At 43.6% G+C, this 16,015-nt stretch overlaps 1 protein-coding gene and 1 non-coding gene across 3 annotated transcripts in view; one reads left to right on the top strand and one right to left on the bottom strand.

The window, feature by feature from the left end:
• LOC150002598 (lipoxygenase homology domain-containing protein 1-like) overlaps nt 1–16,015 on the bottom strand; it is a 154,555-nt gene that overhangs the window by 99,779 nt on the left and 38,761 nt on the right. For both annotated transcript variants that reach the window (XM_090285099.1, XM_090285100.1), the window contains exons 7-9: nt 4,093–4,216; nt 1,493–1,743; nt 217–352 (exon numbers count right to left, since the gene is read on the bottom strand). In XM_090285099.1, the coding sequence (XP_090141225.1) occupies nt 217–352; nt 1,493–1,743; nt 4,093–4,216 (511 nt within the window). The remainder of the gene's footprint in view (nt 1–216; nt 353–1,492; nt 1,744–4,092; nt 4,217–16,015) is intronic.
• On the top strand, nt 15,291–15,421 carry LOC150002599 (small nucleolar RNA SNORA20). The gene has a single exon (XR_016512882.1). It is a non-coding gene; the product is annotated as a small nucleolar RNA SNORA20 (small nucleolar RNA).

Below are 16,015 nucleotides of genomic sequence, written 5' to 3'. Positions count from 1 at the left end.
CTTGGGGACACTGGAGTACCAGCCTTGGTGCCAGGTGTGTGACCTAGACCTTAGAGAACTAATCTCCCTTTTTGTGGTAGGGGCTTTGTCTTCCTTTCCAAAGGAGAATTGAGAAGCAGGAGTGGACTCCCTTGAAGCTCTTGCCCAGTGGTCTGACATCCTGGCATTTCCTGGCCCTGTCTGGGAAACTACCAGGCTCGGGGCCCTTCCACCTACTTTTCATCTTCTTTTTCCTGAGAGACGCCATCTCGTAGAGTTGCCTCTCAATCAGCCCATCCATCCTCTTCTCATCTAGCCAATTGCGGCAAGGGAAGGTCTGCTGGATGCCAGTGAAGGGGCACAGAACCACCACCTGGGGGGAGCAGACCACGAGTCTCTGGCAGCAGGTCCCTGGGTCAGGATCTCTTTGCAATGCTCAGCAGCCTCCTCAGCCCCACATTAAGAGTCATTTGCTTTGGGACACTCAAGGAAGAACACTTTCTTCCCATTGCCTGTCATTAAATTTTTGATCAGGAAATGCCTCCTCCAAGAAGCCTTTCCAAAAAGTATCATCCATCCGCCAGTTTACCAGCCCAAATATCACATCTTTTCTTCATGTGCAATAACCCCTTTAAACGCCATAGTTCTTTAGGTATATCATAAAATCTCAGTCTGAACCAAATTACCTAGGATACTAAATAAATTCCCTTTGTTTGTCATGTAAAAAAAAAGCCTACCACATGAAAGGTAATTAATATCTGAAGTTGAATACAAAAACTAACTGCCCTTTTCTGGATGTGACCTCATCACCCTTCTCTCCTACACCCTCTCCATTTCAAGCCACATTCCAAACTCACGGGTTTAGAACACGGAAGTCTATCTAGCCGAGACCACTCACATTATAGATGTTCAAAGGAAAGTTTCTAGAACAAAATAAAATCTTCTATCAATACACACATAGACAAAATTCATAATAGTATATGCTTTTTGCGGGGAGAGAGAGAATTATATGATTGGGGAAGGACACAGAGGAGTTTCAAGAGCATTGGGAATATCCTACGTCTCAAGTTGGGTGGTAGATAAAATTGACTTTTTAAAATACTATTTTTGTTTTTTTTTATACTTTTTATATACTTTTTTTCTGTATATTCTTCAAAGAATAAGTATTCCACCATACAAACATATTTAAACATACTTGTTGATTGAGAGATTTACACACTGAAGCAAAACACCACACCAGGAATCAGGATAGTTTATAACCAGTGACTAGCACATCTGGCTCCCTTACCCTGTGTCTAGCCCATGGATACATGTACAGAAGAGCCCCCATTCCTGACCATCAGCAAGACAAGATGGATGGACATGTCACCATCCAAAATGCCCAATGAAAGGGATGGCCTGCGTGCTCTGTTACTGATCCAAAGGAAGCAGGAAGCAGGTTAGAGTTTGTATCTGCAAGTTAAAGAAGAGAGGGGTAGACTCAGGGAAGGGTCCTCCCAGGAACATCTCTTACCTTTTCACAGTACCAGCCTCTGTTGTTACCAACATTGCCATGCCCAATGGAGACCCGACTCAGGGGGCTGAGGAGGACAGCCAGCTCGATGTGGAAGGTGTCTGTGCGGCCACGGTCAAACACGCCACTCTCCAGGAGGATTTTCCCACTGTTCTTATTCCCTCGGGCCCCATACAAGACCATATAGATTTTGGACTTGGTCCCAGCATCCTCTATATCCCCAGTGAAGACAGTGACAATATATGAGATAGCTGGTGTGGGAACAAGAGAAGGAAGAAGAGGTTCAGTACCAGCTGGTTACAATACTGTGCTCACATTCCCTTACCTGGCCACTGCCTCCCTAGGTGTCCCTCTTCTATACATCCTCAATCCCCTTGTCCCAGTCCCCCAGAGGCTGTCCAGTGCCCCTCTCAACTTTACTTTATTTTTTTCAGAGTTTATGGGTCAGTGTACCTGTGTATAGGAATAAATTGCAGGTATTAGTAGAAGAAGCTTCCAGCCTGACACAGGAAACTAACAATGAGAAGGAGGGACTTAGGTTAGCTAAGAATAGTTATTAATGTTAATTTTCATGTGCATATTATTAATAGCAGCCGGATGAATTCTATTTTGTCTAATTTAATTATAATAGTCAACTCCATTAATAGAGTTATAGTCGGGGATATCTGATTCATTTAAGTTGCTCTTTTGCTCATAACTTAAAAAGATAACCTTTAATAGAGGGCACTAATGTCCTCCTTCACTTGTTGACGTGGTGGGATGAAGGAAGATAGAAGAAGAGAACATTGTGGGGTTTGGGTCAGTCAGGAGGCAATATGAGGACATGGACTTCTGGGGAAGAGCCAGCAAGGGAACATTAAACTCTGAGTGGGGCTGAGTAAGAGAAAACCCCAAACACAGACAGTGAGAGAGAAAACTGCTGAGTCTGGCCTCATTCATTCATTCTGTCCTAGAGCCTAAGCAACAGACTCATTAGTCCTCCTTAATTCCCCCTGCCTACCCCTGAGCCTACCCCACCCCCATCTTCACCCCTGGGCTGGCCCCAGAGAAATAAAATTCCCAAACTTCTTTGGGAGCTAGCATGTGCAACTACTTAGATGCATTATTCATTCATACACTTACACTTTCCTTTGTTCAACAAACATTTAATGAGTGCTTATTTTATGCCAGGCATTGGGAGAATGCGAGGATAAAAGGAATGGCCACTGCCCTAAAAGAGTTGGTCTCCACCTTTATTCCCCAAAACACACAGGCAGATGGTGTTTTCACACAAGACATATTCCCATGGCCAGGGTTACCAGCCATTCTTGGCCTGGCACTGCCATCTCTGCCCTCCCTCTACCCCTCGAGGCAAACAGTGGTATCATGGTTAAAGGGGTTATGTTAAATCCACTCTAGTATTTGTTTTTAGTACATAATTTGCTAACTCTAGTTACAAATGACATGTGCCACACCTTACAAAGATCAGACAAGGCCAAGGTGCTACAGTGCTGGAGCAGAGGAGCCCTTGGTGTCCCGAATGATAGCAGTCAGGGCGCACCTGAAATGTCTGCAACACCAGGAGGGAGCACTTTGTAGAGGAGGCAGGGAGGGTTCTGTGGAAATGACTGGAAGCAGGAATTTTGCAAACACTAAGAGAAAGGGCATTACAGGCTGAGAAGAAGGCAGGTTTTAAATATGAGAGAGAAAAGGAATAAGGCAAGTAGCTAAGGAAAGAGAGAGTGAAGGCCTGTGGGTGAGGTGGGGGGATGAGGAAGGGGTGTGGGTACAGGAGAGAGGGAAAGGGGTGCAGGGAGATGGAGGGAGATGGAGGGTGTGTGGAAGCGGTGGGAGAAGGTGTTGAAAGATCCTGCTGATGTGGTGAGTTGGAACAAAATTGGGGAACTATTCGTATACTACTCCCCAGAACCTGGACTTGTTCTCTATGCAGTGGGGGCCATGGTGGGGGTGGGGGTGGGGGCGGGGATTCTGCAACACAGCACATTCTCAGATGTGCATTCATTAGCACAGGTTTTCTGGAACTTCCATAAACTTCCATGCTGGGAGTTGCAGGATTTCAATGGAATTCACACTGTATAGAAATGTAGGAGGCAGACCTAATCCTGGATCTATCTGTCAGTTACCAGCATGAGACCTGGGCAGGTCTTTTAACTTCTATATGACTCAGGTTCCTCATCTGTAAAGCAGGAACAATAACAGTTGCTATATTACAGGGTTGTTGTGACGATGAAAGGAGATGAAATGGGGCAGATGCCTAGCAGAGGCCTGGCATAGAGTAAGCACTCAATATTAGGAGTGAAGAGTAAAACAATGTCCTCATAAATGCCACATGTAGCAGGAGTTCTGGCTTCAGCCCATGGATCACTTCTGCCCTGGGCAGTTAGTGTCTGCTAGGAGGCATCTTCCGATCTCTGGCATCAGCAGAGCCTCACACTGCAGCTCAGAGGAACAGAACACTTTCAAGGGCAGGAGGAATGTGGTCTGGAGACACGGCTGGCTCCCACTTGATTGCAGGCCTCCAGGCACATAGATGAGAACACAGAGCCTCAGACAGAATGCGAACTATTAGGCCAAGGGGCCTCCCCTTTCTTTGGCTCTACCTGTGGTCTCAGCTCCACCCGGTAAGATATCCCTTTGGATTTTGCCATCATCTTCATCCACAGCCAACCAGCGGTTAAGAGGAAAGTTATATTTTCTTTTGTTCTTAATATCTTCAACAGTAATCTAAGAAGAGAGGAAAAGAATGTTAAATGTGATTGAGGATGCACCTGGTGGTCCAATCCAAATCCTCCACCCCTTGAGTGTATGCTAAGAATACACTCTCTGAGCTTCTTCGTGGCCCATGGAAAACTCATTCCAAAAACACACCTATTGCCTGGAAAACCTTGCAAAACATTGAGTGTCCCCCAGAGAGGCCTTTCAATGACCCGTACTTGAATTACATTACCACTGTTCCCTCCTCTGATGCAGATCATTTTTTAAAATTGAATGCAAGACACTTGGCAGGATGTGGCCTGTGAGATTGGGGTGGGAGAACTGGAAGCCTGGAGTTGCAGACAGCAAGAGCATCCCCTTCCTTACCTGACTAAGGTTGGGAGACTAACCTTGGTGGAAAGCAGAGTCTATGCAAAGAGAACCGCAAACCTCAGGCCAGGGACCCAGAATCCCAGGATCTGGTGATCAGGTCAGAAAACGTCAACCACGGACAGTGAGACTAGTGTAATTGGTCATCTATGAAGCTTCCTGCAGGGAACTCACATGTGAGCTGGGCTCTAGAGGCTAAGGTAACATATCTTCTAGAGATTACCAAGGAGCTGCGGGGCCCTCCCAAAGTGTCCTGGGAAGACCCAACTCACTCTAACATCAGCAGAATTGTCAATAATTGGAATGTGTACTCAGTCATAGCATTGTACAGGCAGACGGTCTGGTGACAGAGAGGAGTTGGGGACACCTGTCTGCCCAGGTGTCCCAAGGCTGCCCAGAAAGAGGGAGTGGGGCTCTCATTTGCAATGGAAACTCACTTCCTAAGACCCAAGTGTTTGCAGTGTGGAAACAGGGCTCACACTGGGCGGCAGCCTGGAGGCATCTCACCTTGTTTTAATCTAGTGTTCATCAAAGAATCTTTTGGTTCTTTGGGCTAAGCACTGCCCTTCTGAGGACACCACCCACCAGAGAGGAGCCAGTGGCCTGAGCCAGAGACTGGAACCAGCCGTCCCACCAGGTGTCTTTCCCCAGATAAGTCAGCATTCAGGCCTTTGTTTATAATGAGTCCCTTGCCAGTTTGGTTGGTATGAGTCATCCTAGAGCCTGCGGATTTGATTTATGTCTGTATTTTTAAAGCGGAGTGCTGCCAGCCCTGGTGGTACTGCACAGAAGGGGTTCTGCCATGGATGTCCCACCTCTCCTAACTCATCAACCTGAAGATTTCCATGGCTGTCATCCCCCAGGGGTGGGGGACTGATTGGGAAGTCACTGACAAGAGTCTGTGCCAGCTTCAGCCTGCCTCCTAACCCCCCTTACTGACTCTCACAAGGTTGGAAAAACAAGGTAAAGAAAGACAGGATAAGTTGTCCAGTCTATTAATCAACCTAGATATACCGACTCACCATCTTGGTCTCTAAATGTTCACAGACTAGTGTGCCAGCCAAGGGTTGAAGAGCAAGAAAAAGCCCCTCACAGCTCACAGAGATGTCATCAGTAAAGGGCCTTCCGCCAGCCTGGTATATGATGGAAATTCCTGACTTGAGAAGTTCAGCTAATCTGAGAAATGAAATGTGTACCATTAAATGCCTCTATAGGTCAAACTACCTTGCATAGCTGAACCACAAAGGAAAGAGACAACATTTGAATGAATATTCAAATAACCAAGACTCTAAAATTAGGCTTTCCAAAGTAAATTTTAAAACCCCCCAACAAAAGCCAAGAGAGAACATAACAGCTGAAATACTGGTGCAGAAAATACAGAAGTCCATGAAGAACTCTAAAAATTTTCCAGATGCATATTGAAATATGGAGACAGTCATTTATGACATTTCTTGGTCCCATATTCTGCAAGATGAGGATGGAGGAAGCCGGCTTCTGGACGGTAGCACATGTTGGAACACGTCTAGCAGCACATGCTGATGGGAGCGGTGGGAAGGAGCAGAGAAGTGAGACGGGGAGGGAACTGACGCAGGCACGCAGGTACAGAGCTGTGCAGGGTGGATGGGGCAGAGGGTTGTCCCGAGGGCACCTGGCCTCCGCTGGTGTGGGTCCGGCTGAGACATGGCTCCTGCTGCTTAAAAGGGCATTGCCCAAGGGCCCCTTCCAAGGGAGGAGTGAGAGGCTTTCCCATTTCTGCTCCCAAGCTACCCAGACACCTGTGGGTTTTCATGGAGTTCCTTTTCAAAATTCAAGACATGTTTTTGCTTAACAGAATGAATAAACCAGACCACTGTTTCATGGATTCTGTTGTTATGGCAGAGAGACAGAAGCGCCCTTCACCATGAATGATGGAAGTGCACACCTGGAGAGAGAGTGGGGGTGGGGGTGTCTCTGTCTGTGTGTCAGATAGACAGACAGAAGCAATGATCTAATAGAAAAATGAGAGCTATTTTCTCCCAGAGGAACGTTCTCCCTGCAGACTGCAGACCAGCCCACAGACAGCGCTGGCCTTCCACAAAGCGAGAGGGAGCCTAGGGGTCATGAGCCCCTCAGGGTGAGGTGGCAGCAGAGAAAGGGCCTGTCTGTGGTGATGTCCACTGTAGTCACAGGACAAGACCACTGGATACAAAGAGCCAAGAAGGACAAACCACCCCCAAATAAGAGCAACAAAAATGGAGCTGCTAAGCAGGGGTCACTTCTTATCACTTCTTTCCAGATGGTTCACAGATACATCCAAACAGAACTGGGGCCTTAGGGCTTTCATGTCCTCCCAACAAGGTAAACTCATCTCCAATACATGGAGTTGGTCTTGGAGTCACTAAGTTTTCAACTGATGTGGAATGTAAGCTATGATTCATAGCAGCTCTCCCTCCTTGACGCTGGAATAACTTCCACATTGTACTTAAGCAGCCTGATGGGGGCAGAGGCCCTCTCTGTGCAGAAAGAATGAGCCCCTCCACCACACCAAGCAATGTGGGTGGTTGAAGGGTCTCCACCCTCCCCACCACGTGCAACTCGGACAACCTGAAGGACCTACAGTGTACCCTCCATGTACCAGCCACGGGAGCACTAAAGGAATGTAAAACAAGTCTGTGTTCGAGGAGTTTTCACCGTCCCTACACAAATGCAGATATGTTCACTGGTAAGCAACTATTGTCACATTCCAGGAACTACTACTAAAGGGACAGGGGAGTTTTGACACAGGAAGAAAAAGGGAGGAAGGTCTGGCATTTACAAACCCACTTTGAAATAAATCTCAGCGTTGAAGAATTAGCAGAACAGACCCGGGTTTGTGGAATAGCGAGGGACTGTCCTACAGGGGAAACTGAGGCCAGCAAAGGAAGGTGGGATCTTCTCCTCCTCCATGTGAAGGAGGCTTCCCTTCCCCACATGCTCCATGTTTGACTCATAGCACTGCAATACTGTCACATGATAGGTACCATGCCATAAATACAGGTTACTGTAAGTGACAGCATTTGGTGAAATCCCTAATACTATCTCTTCTTCCTCTACACTTTCTTCCCCTTCTCTAAACCCACCCATACACCTGCTCCCACATTAGCACCTCAGGCTACCTCGTTCAATAAATGCTGCCCTCATCCACCTCCCCAGCATCACTTCTCAGTTCTCTGAGCCCTGTGTCCAGCCCAGATCTGTTCAACATCCCTGCCTGTGTGAGCCACCTCCATGGTCCAGCTCCAGTGGACACTCCCTGAGTGTCTTGTGATCCCCATGCAGACACGGCTCATGCCCACAACATCTGTTTGTACTCAAGACTCTCATCTCTGCCTGCTTTGTCTTAAAGTTGGGTGGCTCTGTATTCTGGTCTTCAAACTGGGAAACCTGGTCTGGTCAACACCTGTGGAACCCCCTAGGACAGACAGTTCATCGAAAGCTGGACTTTCCCTGAAATTTTGGAATACAAGGTTATATGGGGCAATCTGCCTTACAATAAGTAAGCAATGATTTAAGGACTTGTCTTATCTCTTTTAGAAGCAAGACATGTTTATTGTAACAGCTGCAGTTAGTAGAGTGGGGACTAGGATGCAATTGTCACTCAGTAAATGTTTGTTAAATGTCATGTATGAATTGGTGACATGAGGGCACATTGGGCTTCTCAAGGCCCCTGCAACCCATTCCATGAGCCTCTGTCTCTCTTCCTATCAGAGCCAGTGGTGCTGGTTGAACTTATACTCCCCACAGCTCGAAGCAGGCATCCACCAGATTCTGGGTTCTCTAACACATGGCATAGAGAGAGAATCCAGAGTGAGAGTCCAGATTACCTGGTGTAGATAGCAGATAGCAGTCCTGAGAAGCTGTGGGGCCCTGAGCTGATCTCTTTACTGAAGCAGATGGGCCGAGGACAGGCCCAAGAGCAGCATAATGGTCCATCTTGTGACTACTGACATTTTGAAGTGATTGTTGAACTGAACTTACCATGTGAGTCAATGGCAACTGTTGGGCGAAACAGATGTGGGGACCAATGACATGTGCAAAGCCGAGGAAGGGACCTAGAGTAGGGGGAACCAGGCTGAGAAACACACATGGGCAATGGACTAGACAGACCAGGAGGGGACAACCTATGAAGGGGTTAATTACACTGGCTTTCCGATTGATCCCACCAAAGCCTTAAACATAAACACCAAAGGAGTGGTTGTCAGGTGCAGTGTAGCCTGGCAGCCTCGAGGATGGGAGCACTTTCTGTGCATGTGTGGAATCTGGAAATGCAGTCAATTTGGCAGCCCCTTTAATCGGTGTCTCTGGGGAGCTCAGGGCAAGCAGATCAACCAGAGAGGATGGAAGGGAAGGGACAGCCAGGAAGACCTGATGGGGGAAGGCAGGAGCTTAGGGCTGGCTATCCCTGGCATGGTCAGAAAGTGGCCAGAGGTGGCCCTGAGTCTCCCCCAGCCCCTGGTATTCAGCTTGCACCCACTCTGCCTGTGACCTAGAACCCTTATTCCTCCTTTCCCATTACAGCCTCTCCCTCAGGAAAATATCTAGAAAACCCAGGTACACTGACCTACAAAATGCTTGAATTATTTTTATGTCTTATCTCCAGGAAGCATTTTGGTTTGCTTAAGTTAAAGGAACAGGCTTTTAGGAGATTTCCAGAAAAGCCAGTGAACCTTTGAGAGGAACACCCCTCACCCTGGCTTTGGGTGACAGATAGTGACATGCCTACCAGGCCGTGAACTCACCCATGTACATAATACAGCCCCAAACTGAATAGCTGATCTCACACTGGAAGTAGCCTGCGTGGCCTTTGGGTTTAAAATAGTGCCAGGACAGCAAACAATATTGGGGGTGGGGGGAGGGAGGAATCATTCAGAAGAATGAGAAGAAGAGCAAGACTCTTAGATATCATGTTTCAGAAGGCAGTGGAGCAAGATTCCAACGTTTCAGAGGACAAAAGTGTTCCCACCCATACATTTCCCACCTTGCCAAGCTGCCCTTTCCCTTGAGCAGATCAATAAGCAAAGGTCCTGTTCTGGTGTGTGCACCTGCCTCCCCCATAAAGCTTCCTGAGCACCCTGGGTAAGTGGGTCCATGTGACTAATGAGGAAACTGATTTCATGAAATGCAGCTACAACTCTGTCAGATCACACCTGGGCTTAAGGTGCACTTTGCTGCTTCTTCCACTAACTTGGTTTTTTCACCCAAATTGCCTTTCATCCCAGGATAAAGGAACTGGGATTCTGGGTATCTGCTCTGTGCCCCATCCTGGCTGAGGCCACAAACCTCCTTGAAGACACACCCATGTCTGTGTATTGGTTGTTTGGGGTCTGGGCACCCGCTCCCTTTCTTTTCCAGTCCATTCAGCCTTTAGCCTCCTGGCATTCTGTACAGCAACAGAAATGGCTGCTCCAAGGGCCAGACAAGGCCTCTCCTTTCCAAAGGAATCTTGGCTATTCCTTGCTCCACTGACTCAGTGCCCTGTCCCACACCAAGGGCTGGGTTGGGGACCATGAGGAACTTCTAGGCTAGTTGTGGAGAGAAGTGTAGCAGACACTCTAGGATGTGTCAACACCCATGTCAATAACCTTATTCGTAGCCTTTTCTATTATAAAGACTGGAACATTAGACCCTTGATGACCCAGTTTCCTTTGCAGTTCCCTTTGGGCACTTAGGTTGTTTCCAGCACCTGGCAGTTGTAAATAGTACTGCTATGAACATAGGGGTGCATGAGTTCTTTTGAATTGGTGTTTCAGGATTCTTTGGATATAATCCTAGCAATGGAATTGCTGGTTCAAAAGGCAGTTCCATTTTTAGTTTTTAGAGGAAATTCCATGCTGTTTTCCATAGTGGCTGTACCAGTCTGCATTCCCACCAGCAGAGCACTAAGGTTCCCTTTTCTCTGCATCCTTGCCAGCACTTGTTGCTTGTTGATTTGTTGCTGATGGTCATTCTGACTGGTGTGTGATGGTATCTCAGTGTGGTTTTTATTTGCATCTCTCTGATAGCCAGTGATGTTGACAATTCTTTCAAATGCCTATGGACCCTCTGTATGTCCTCTTTGAAGAAGTGTTGGTTCAGGTCCTTTGCCCATTTTTCAGTTGGGTTGTCTGTCTTCTTGGTGTTGAGTCATATAAGTTCTTTATATATTTTGGAGATCAATCCCTTGTCTGAGGTGTTATTGGCAAATATATTTTCCCATATGGTTGGTTCCCTTTTCATCTTGCTGATGTTTTCTTTTGCTGAGCAGAAACTCTTTAGTTTGATGTAGTCCCATTTGTTTATTCTTCCCTTATTTCCCTTGCCTTAGGAGATATATAAGTGAAAATGTTGTTATGTTAGTTGACCATATAGACTGGGGTTTATTTCTAGGCTCTCTATTCTATTCATTGATCTATATGTCTGTTCTTATGCCAGTACCAAACTGTTTTGATTACTGTGGTCTTGTAGTATAGTTTGATGTCAGGTATTGTGATTCCTCCTACTGTGTTCTTCTGTCTCAAGATTGCTCTGGCTATTCAGGGTCTTTTTTGGTTCCATATAAGTTTTTGACATATTTGTTCTAGGTCTGTGAAATATGTCATTGGTATTTTAATAGAGATTGCATTGAATTTTTAAATTGCTTTGGGTAGTATGGACATTTTAATGATGTTGATTCTTCCCCTCCACAAACATGGTATATGCTTCCATTTATTTGTATCTTCCTTAATTTCTTTCTTCAATGTCATGTAGTTTTCTGAGTACAGGTCTTTTACCTCCTTGGTTAAGTTTATTCCTAGATACTTTATTTTTCTTTTTGCTATAGTAAATGAGATTTCTTTTTCTAGTTTCTATCTCTGATATTTTATTGTTGGTGTACATAAATGCCTTTGATTTATGAATATTGACTTTGTACCCTGCTATTTTACCAAATTCACGTATTAGGTCAAGTAGTTTTTTGGTGGAGTCTATAGGGTTTTCTATGTACACTATCATGTCATCTGCAAATAATGACAGTTTTACTGCCTCTTTTCCAATTTGGATGCCTTTTATTTCTCTTTCTTGTCTGATTGCTGTGGCTAGAATTTCCAACACTGTGTTGAATAGGAGAGGAGAGAGTGGACATCCTTGTCTTGTTCCTGATCTTAAGGGGAATGCTTTCAGTTTTTGCCCATTAAGTATGATGTTGGCTTCAGGTTTCTTGTATATGGCCTTTATTATGTTGTGGTATGTTCCCTCTATTCCATTTTGCTGAGTGTTTTCATCATGAATGGGTGTTGTATTTTATCAAATGCTTTTCAGCGTCTATTGATATGATAATGTGGTTTTTGTCTTTCATTTTGTTTATGTGGTGCATTACATTTATTGACTCGCGAATATTAAACTATCTTTGCATCCCTGGGATGAATCCCACTTGATCGCAGTGTATGACCTTTCTATCGTGTTGCTGGATCTGGTTTGCCAATATTTTGTTGAGGATTTTAGCATCTATGTTCATCAGCGATATTGGCCTGTACATTTCTTTTTTTGTTGTGTCTTAACCTGGTTTTGGAATTAGGGTAATACTGGTTTCATAGAAAGAGTTTAGGAGTCTTCCCTCTTAGATTTTTTGGAATAGTTTGAGAATGGTAGGCATTAGTTTTTTCCTAAATGTTTTGTAGAATTCACCTGTGAAGCCATCCAGTCCAGGGGTTTTCTGTGCCGGGAGTTTTTTATTATTATTATGTCTTCAATTTCACTAGCTGTTATTGGTCTGTTCAGGCTTTCTGCTTCTTTTTAATTCAGTTTTGGAACGTCATATCTTTCCAGAAATTTGTCCATTTCATCTAGGTTGTCAAATTTTTTGTGAAGCAGTTGTTCGTAGTAATTTCTTACAATCCTTTGTATTTCTGTAGTATTGGTTTTGATTGCTCCCTTTTCATTTCTGATTTTATTTATTTGGGTCTCCTCTCTTTTTTTCTTGATGAGCCTGGTTAAAGGCTTGTCAATTTTGTTGATCTCCTCAAAGAACCAGCTCCTAGTTTTATTTATCTTTTGAATTGTTTGTTTAGTCTCTATGTCATTTAATTTTGCTCTGATCTTCATGATTTCCTTCTGTCTACTCACTCTGGTCTTGTTTGTTGTTTCTCTAGTTCTTGTAGCTGTAGGGTTAGATTTTTTATTTGAGAATCTTCTATCTGTTTTAGGTAGGCTTGTATTGCTATGAACTTCCTCTCAGGATTGCTTTTGCTGTATCCCATAGGTTTTGGGTTGTTGTGTGTTCATTATCATTTGTTTCCAGAAACTTTTTGATTTCTTCCTTGATGTCATTGTTAACCCATTCATTATTTAATAGCATGTTATTCATTCTTTATGAGTTTGAGTGTTTTTGATTTTTTTCCTTGAGGTTGATTTCTGGTTTCAAGCCCTTGTGATCTGAGAAGATGCTTGATATAATTTCAATTTTCTTGAATTTGTTGAGGTTTGTTTTGTGTCCTACCATGTGGTCTATCTTTGAGAATGTTCCATGTGCACTCGAAAAGAATGTATATTTTGATTCTTTGTGGTGAAAAGGTCTATATATATCAATTAAGTCCATTTGATCTATAGTGTTGTTCAATACCTCAATATCCTTGGTGTTTCTTTGCTTTGAAGATCTGTCCATTGTTGACAATGGGGTGTTAAAGTCCCCTGGTATGAGTATATTGCTGTCTATATCCTTCCTGAAGTCTTTCAAATTTTTTCTTACATATTTGGGTGTTCCTATGTTGGGTGCATATATGTTTACAAGGGTTATATCATCTTGATGGTTTTTCCCTTAAGTATTATGAAATGTCCTTCTTTGTCTCTTTTTATGGCCTATAGCTGTGAAATCTGTTTTGTCTTATATAAGTATTGCTACCCCAGCTTTTCTTTCATGTCCATTTGCTTGAAATACTTTTTTCCATCCCTTCACTTTCAGTCTGTGTAGATCTTTTGTTCTGAGGTGGGTCTCTTGTAGACAGCATATATGTGGGTCATGCTTTCTAATCCATTCAGCTACCCTATGTCTTTTGATTGGAGCATTTATTCCATTCACATTTAAGGTTATTATTGATAGGTACTTATTCATTGTCATTTTCCCCCTTTGTACTTGTGTTCCTCTCTGTCTCTCTCTGTTTCTTCATCTTCTTAAAGCAGACCCTTTAGCATCTCTCACAATGCTGGTTTGGTGGAAATGTATTCTTTTAGCCTTCTTTGGTCTGGGAAACTCCTTATTTCACCTTCCATTTTGTATGAGAGCCTTGCTGGGTGGAGTATTCTTGATTGTAGGCCTTTGTTTTTCACTGCTTGGCATATTTTTTGCCATTCCTTTCTGGCTTGTAGAGTTTCTGTTGAGAAATCTGATGAAAGCCTTATTGGAGCTCCCTTGTATATTACTAGCTTTTTTCCTCTTGCTGCTTTTATGATTCTCTCTTTGTCTTTTAATGTTGCTATTTTAATTATGATGTATCTTGGAGTGCACTTGTTGGGGTTCATCTTCATTGGGACCCTCTGTGCTTCTTGGACTTGTGTGACTTTTTCTCTTATCAAGTTAGGGAAGTTTTCTGTCATTAGTTTTTCAAATAGGTTTTCTATCTCTTGCTCATCTTCTTCTCCTTCTAGTATTCTTATGATACAGATATTATTATGTTTCATGTTGTCCTGCAGCTCTCTTAAAGCCTCTTCATTCTTTTTAGGTCTTTTTTCATTTTGTTGCAGTGTCTAAGGATTTTTTTCTACTTTGTCCTTCAGCTTGCTGATCCAATTTTCTGCTTCCTCTAGCCTGCCTTTAACTCCTTCTACTGTGTTCTGCAATTCAGAAATTTTATTCTTCATTTTCTCCTGGCTCTTATTTATCTATGTCCTTTTTCATGCTGGTGTAATTCTCAGTAAGTTCCTTGTAGTTTCTCTGGGTTTCTATGTAGTTTTCTTTGAGCTCGCTGAGCTCATTGAGATTCCCTATAATCCATGTTTTGAATTCCATGTCTGATAGTTTGCTTTCCTCTGTTTCATTTATCATTCTTTCTGGTGATTCCTCCTTTCCTTTTGATGGGCGTTGTGTCTCTGTCTCATCATTTTTGTGACTCTTCTTGTTTTTTGCCACTTCTTAGATTGACCTGCACTTCCTGGATCTGCCCCTGGTTGCATCAGATCAAGTACCAGTCTGTCCCAGTTTCATTAGCAGCTAGAGTAGCCACATGACATATTTCTGGCCAATGAAATGCAGGCAGAAGTCCCAAGATAAATCTTGCATCTCTCACAATATGGAAAGGCCTTCCAGAAAAAAAAAAGGCTTTTTCCCCTTTGGACACCCTTCTCTTCCTGCCTGGAACACAGATAAGATGGCTAGAGGTTCAACAGCCATCCTGGGATCATGAGGCAACAAGTTGTAGGATGAAAGCCATAATGTTGTGAATTGCTTAAAGCAAGAGAACAGGCGTCTCAGAAAGAAAGCAGCTGCACCAGCCCTGAGCTGACTACATCTGGTTTCACGTGAGATAACAAAAAGAAGCCCCTAATTGTTTAACACTGCACTTTACTTTTCTCATCCTTGCAGCCAAATACATTCCTAACTGATACAAGAAGATAAATCATGTTACTTAATAAAAAAAAATAACTATCAGACAGCTTCATTCTGTATAGTCAAATTGTTATAAATCTGAGGGTTTTCTGTTTCCAGCAATGAGAGCTTTTCCAAAAACATTTAAAAATATATGTTGTATTTCCCATTAATTTGCTGCTCTAGTCTTTTCAGTGACATGAGCAGTTATATGCATGGGATACAGTATTATTGGGCCACTGTGAATGGAGATGGAATAACCAGTTCATCTCACGTGCATGGTCTAGACATGGAAAAAAAGTAAAAAATAAAAATATATGTTGCACATTAGACTTTCCTTATCATTCTGTGATGAGCTGAAATGTATTGCTAGTCTCATGACTAAGGGGAATACATGCAAGGGCTGGTAGCCCATTCTCTAAATGACCTCACACTTTCATCAATTTTTAATATTCTTTGGGCTTTCTATATCTTCTATGGATCCCTGTTATAATTCTCAATAATCCCACCTATTATATAGTGCCTCTTTCCACCTCTAATGTTCTGCTACAGGTTTAAATGTGCAGGTAGCCAGTCTTCTGGGCACAATTGGAAGTAAGAATTAGGCTGTGAGTGAGAGTCTGAGGGATCCTTCCTTCAATATGAGGGCAGAGCAATACAGAGCCAGAGGCATGAACTTCCCTTATAAACTTTGGACCAGATATATTTTAGCTTCTCAGAAGCCTTTTTGTCATCTTCTTGCTGTGTAGTTTTGTCCTGGGTAGATAAAATTACAAAGGACCTGAGATTCACAAGTTTGAGGTATAAAGCAAAAGCCCAAAAAAGTCACAAGGAAGCCTATGATTATGGTCAATGAATGCTCTAAGCAGGCAGAGTTATTAACATTC

Source organism: Furipterus horrens, unplaced genomic scaffold (assembly GCF_987537825.1).
Source record: "Furipterus horrens unplaced genomic scaffold, mFurHor1.1.pri manual_scaffold_8, whole genome shotgun sequence".
Classification (NCBI taxonomy): Eukaryota; Metazoa; Chordata; class Mammalia; order Chiroptera; family Furipteridae; genus Furipterus; species Furipterus horrens.
Note: the sequence above shows the minus strand (reverse complement) of the source record. Positions and strands in the feature narration are given on the sequence as shown.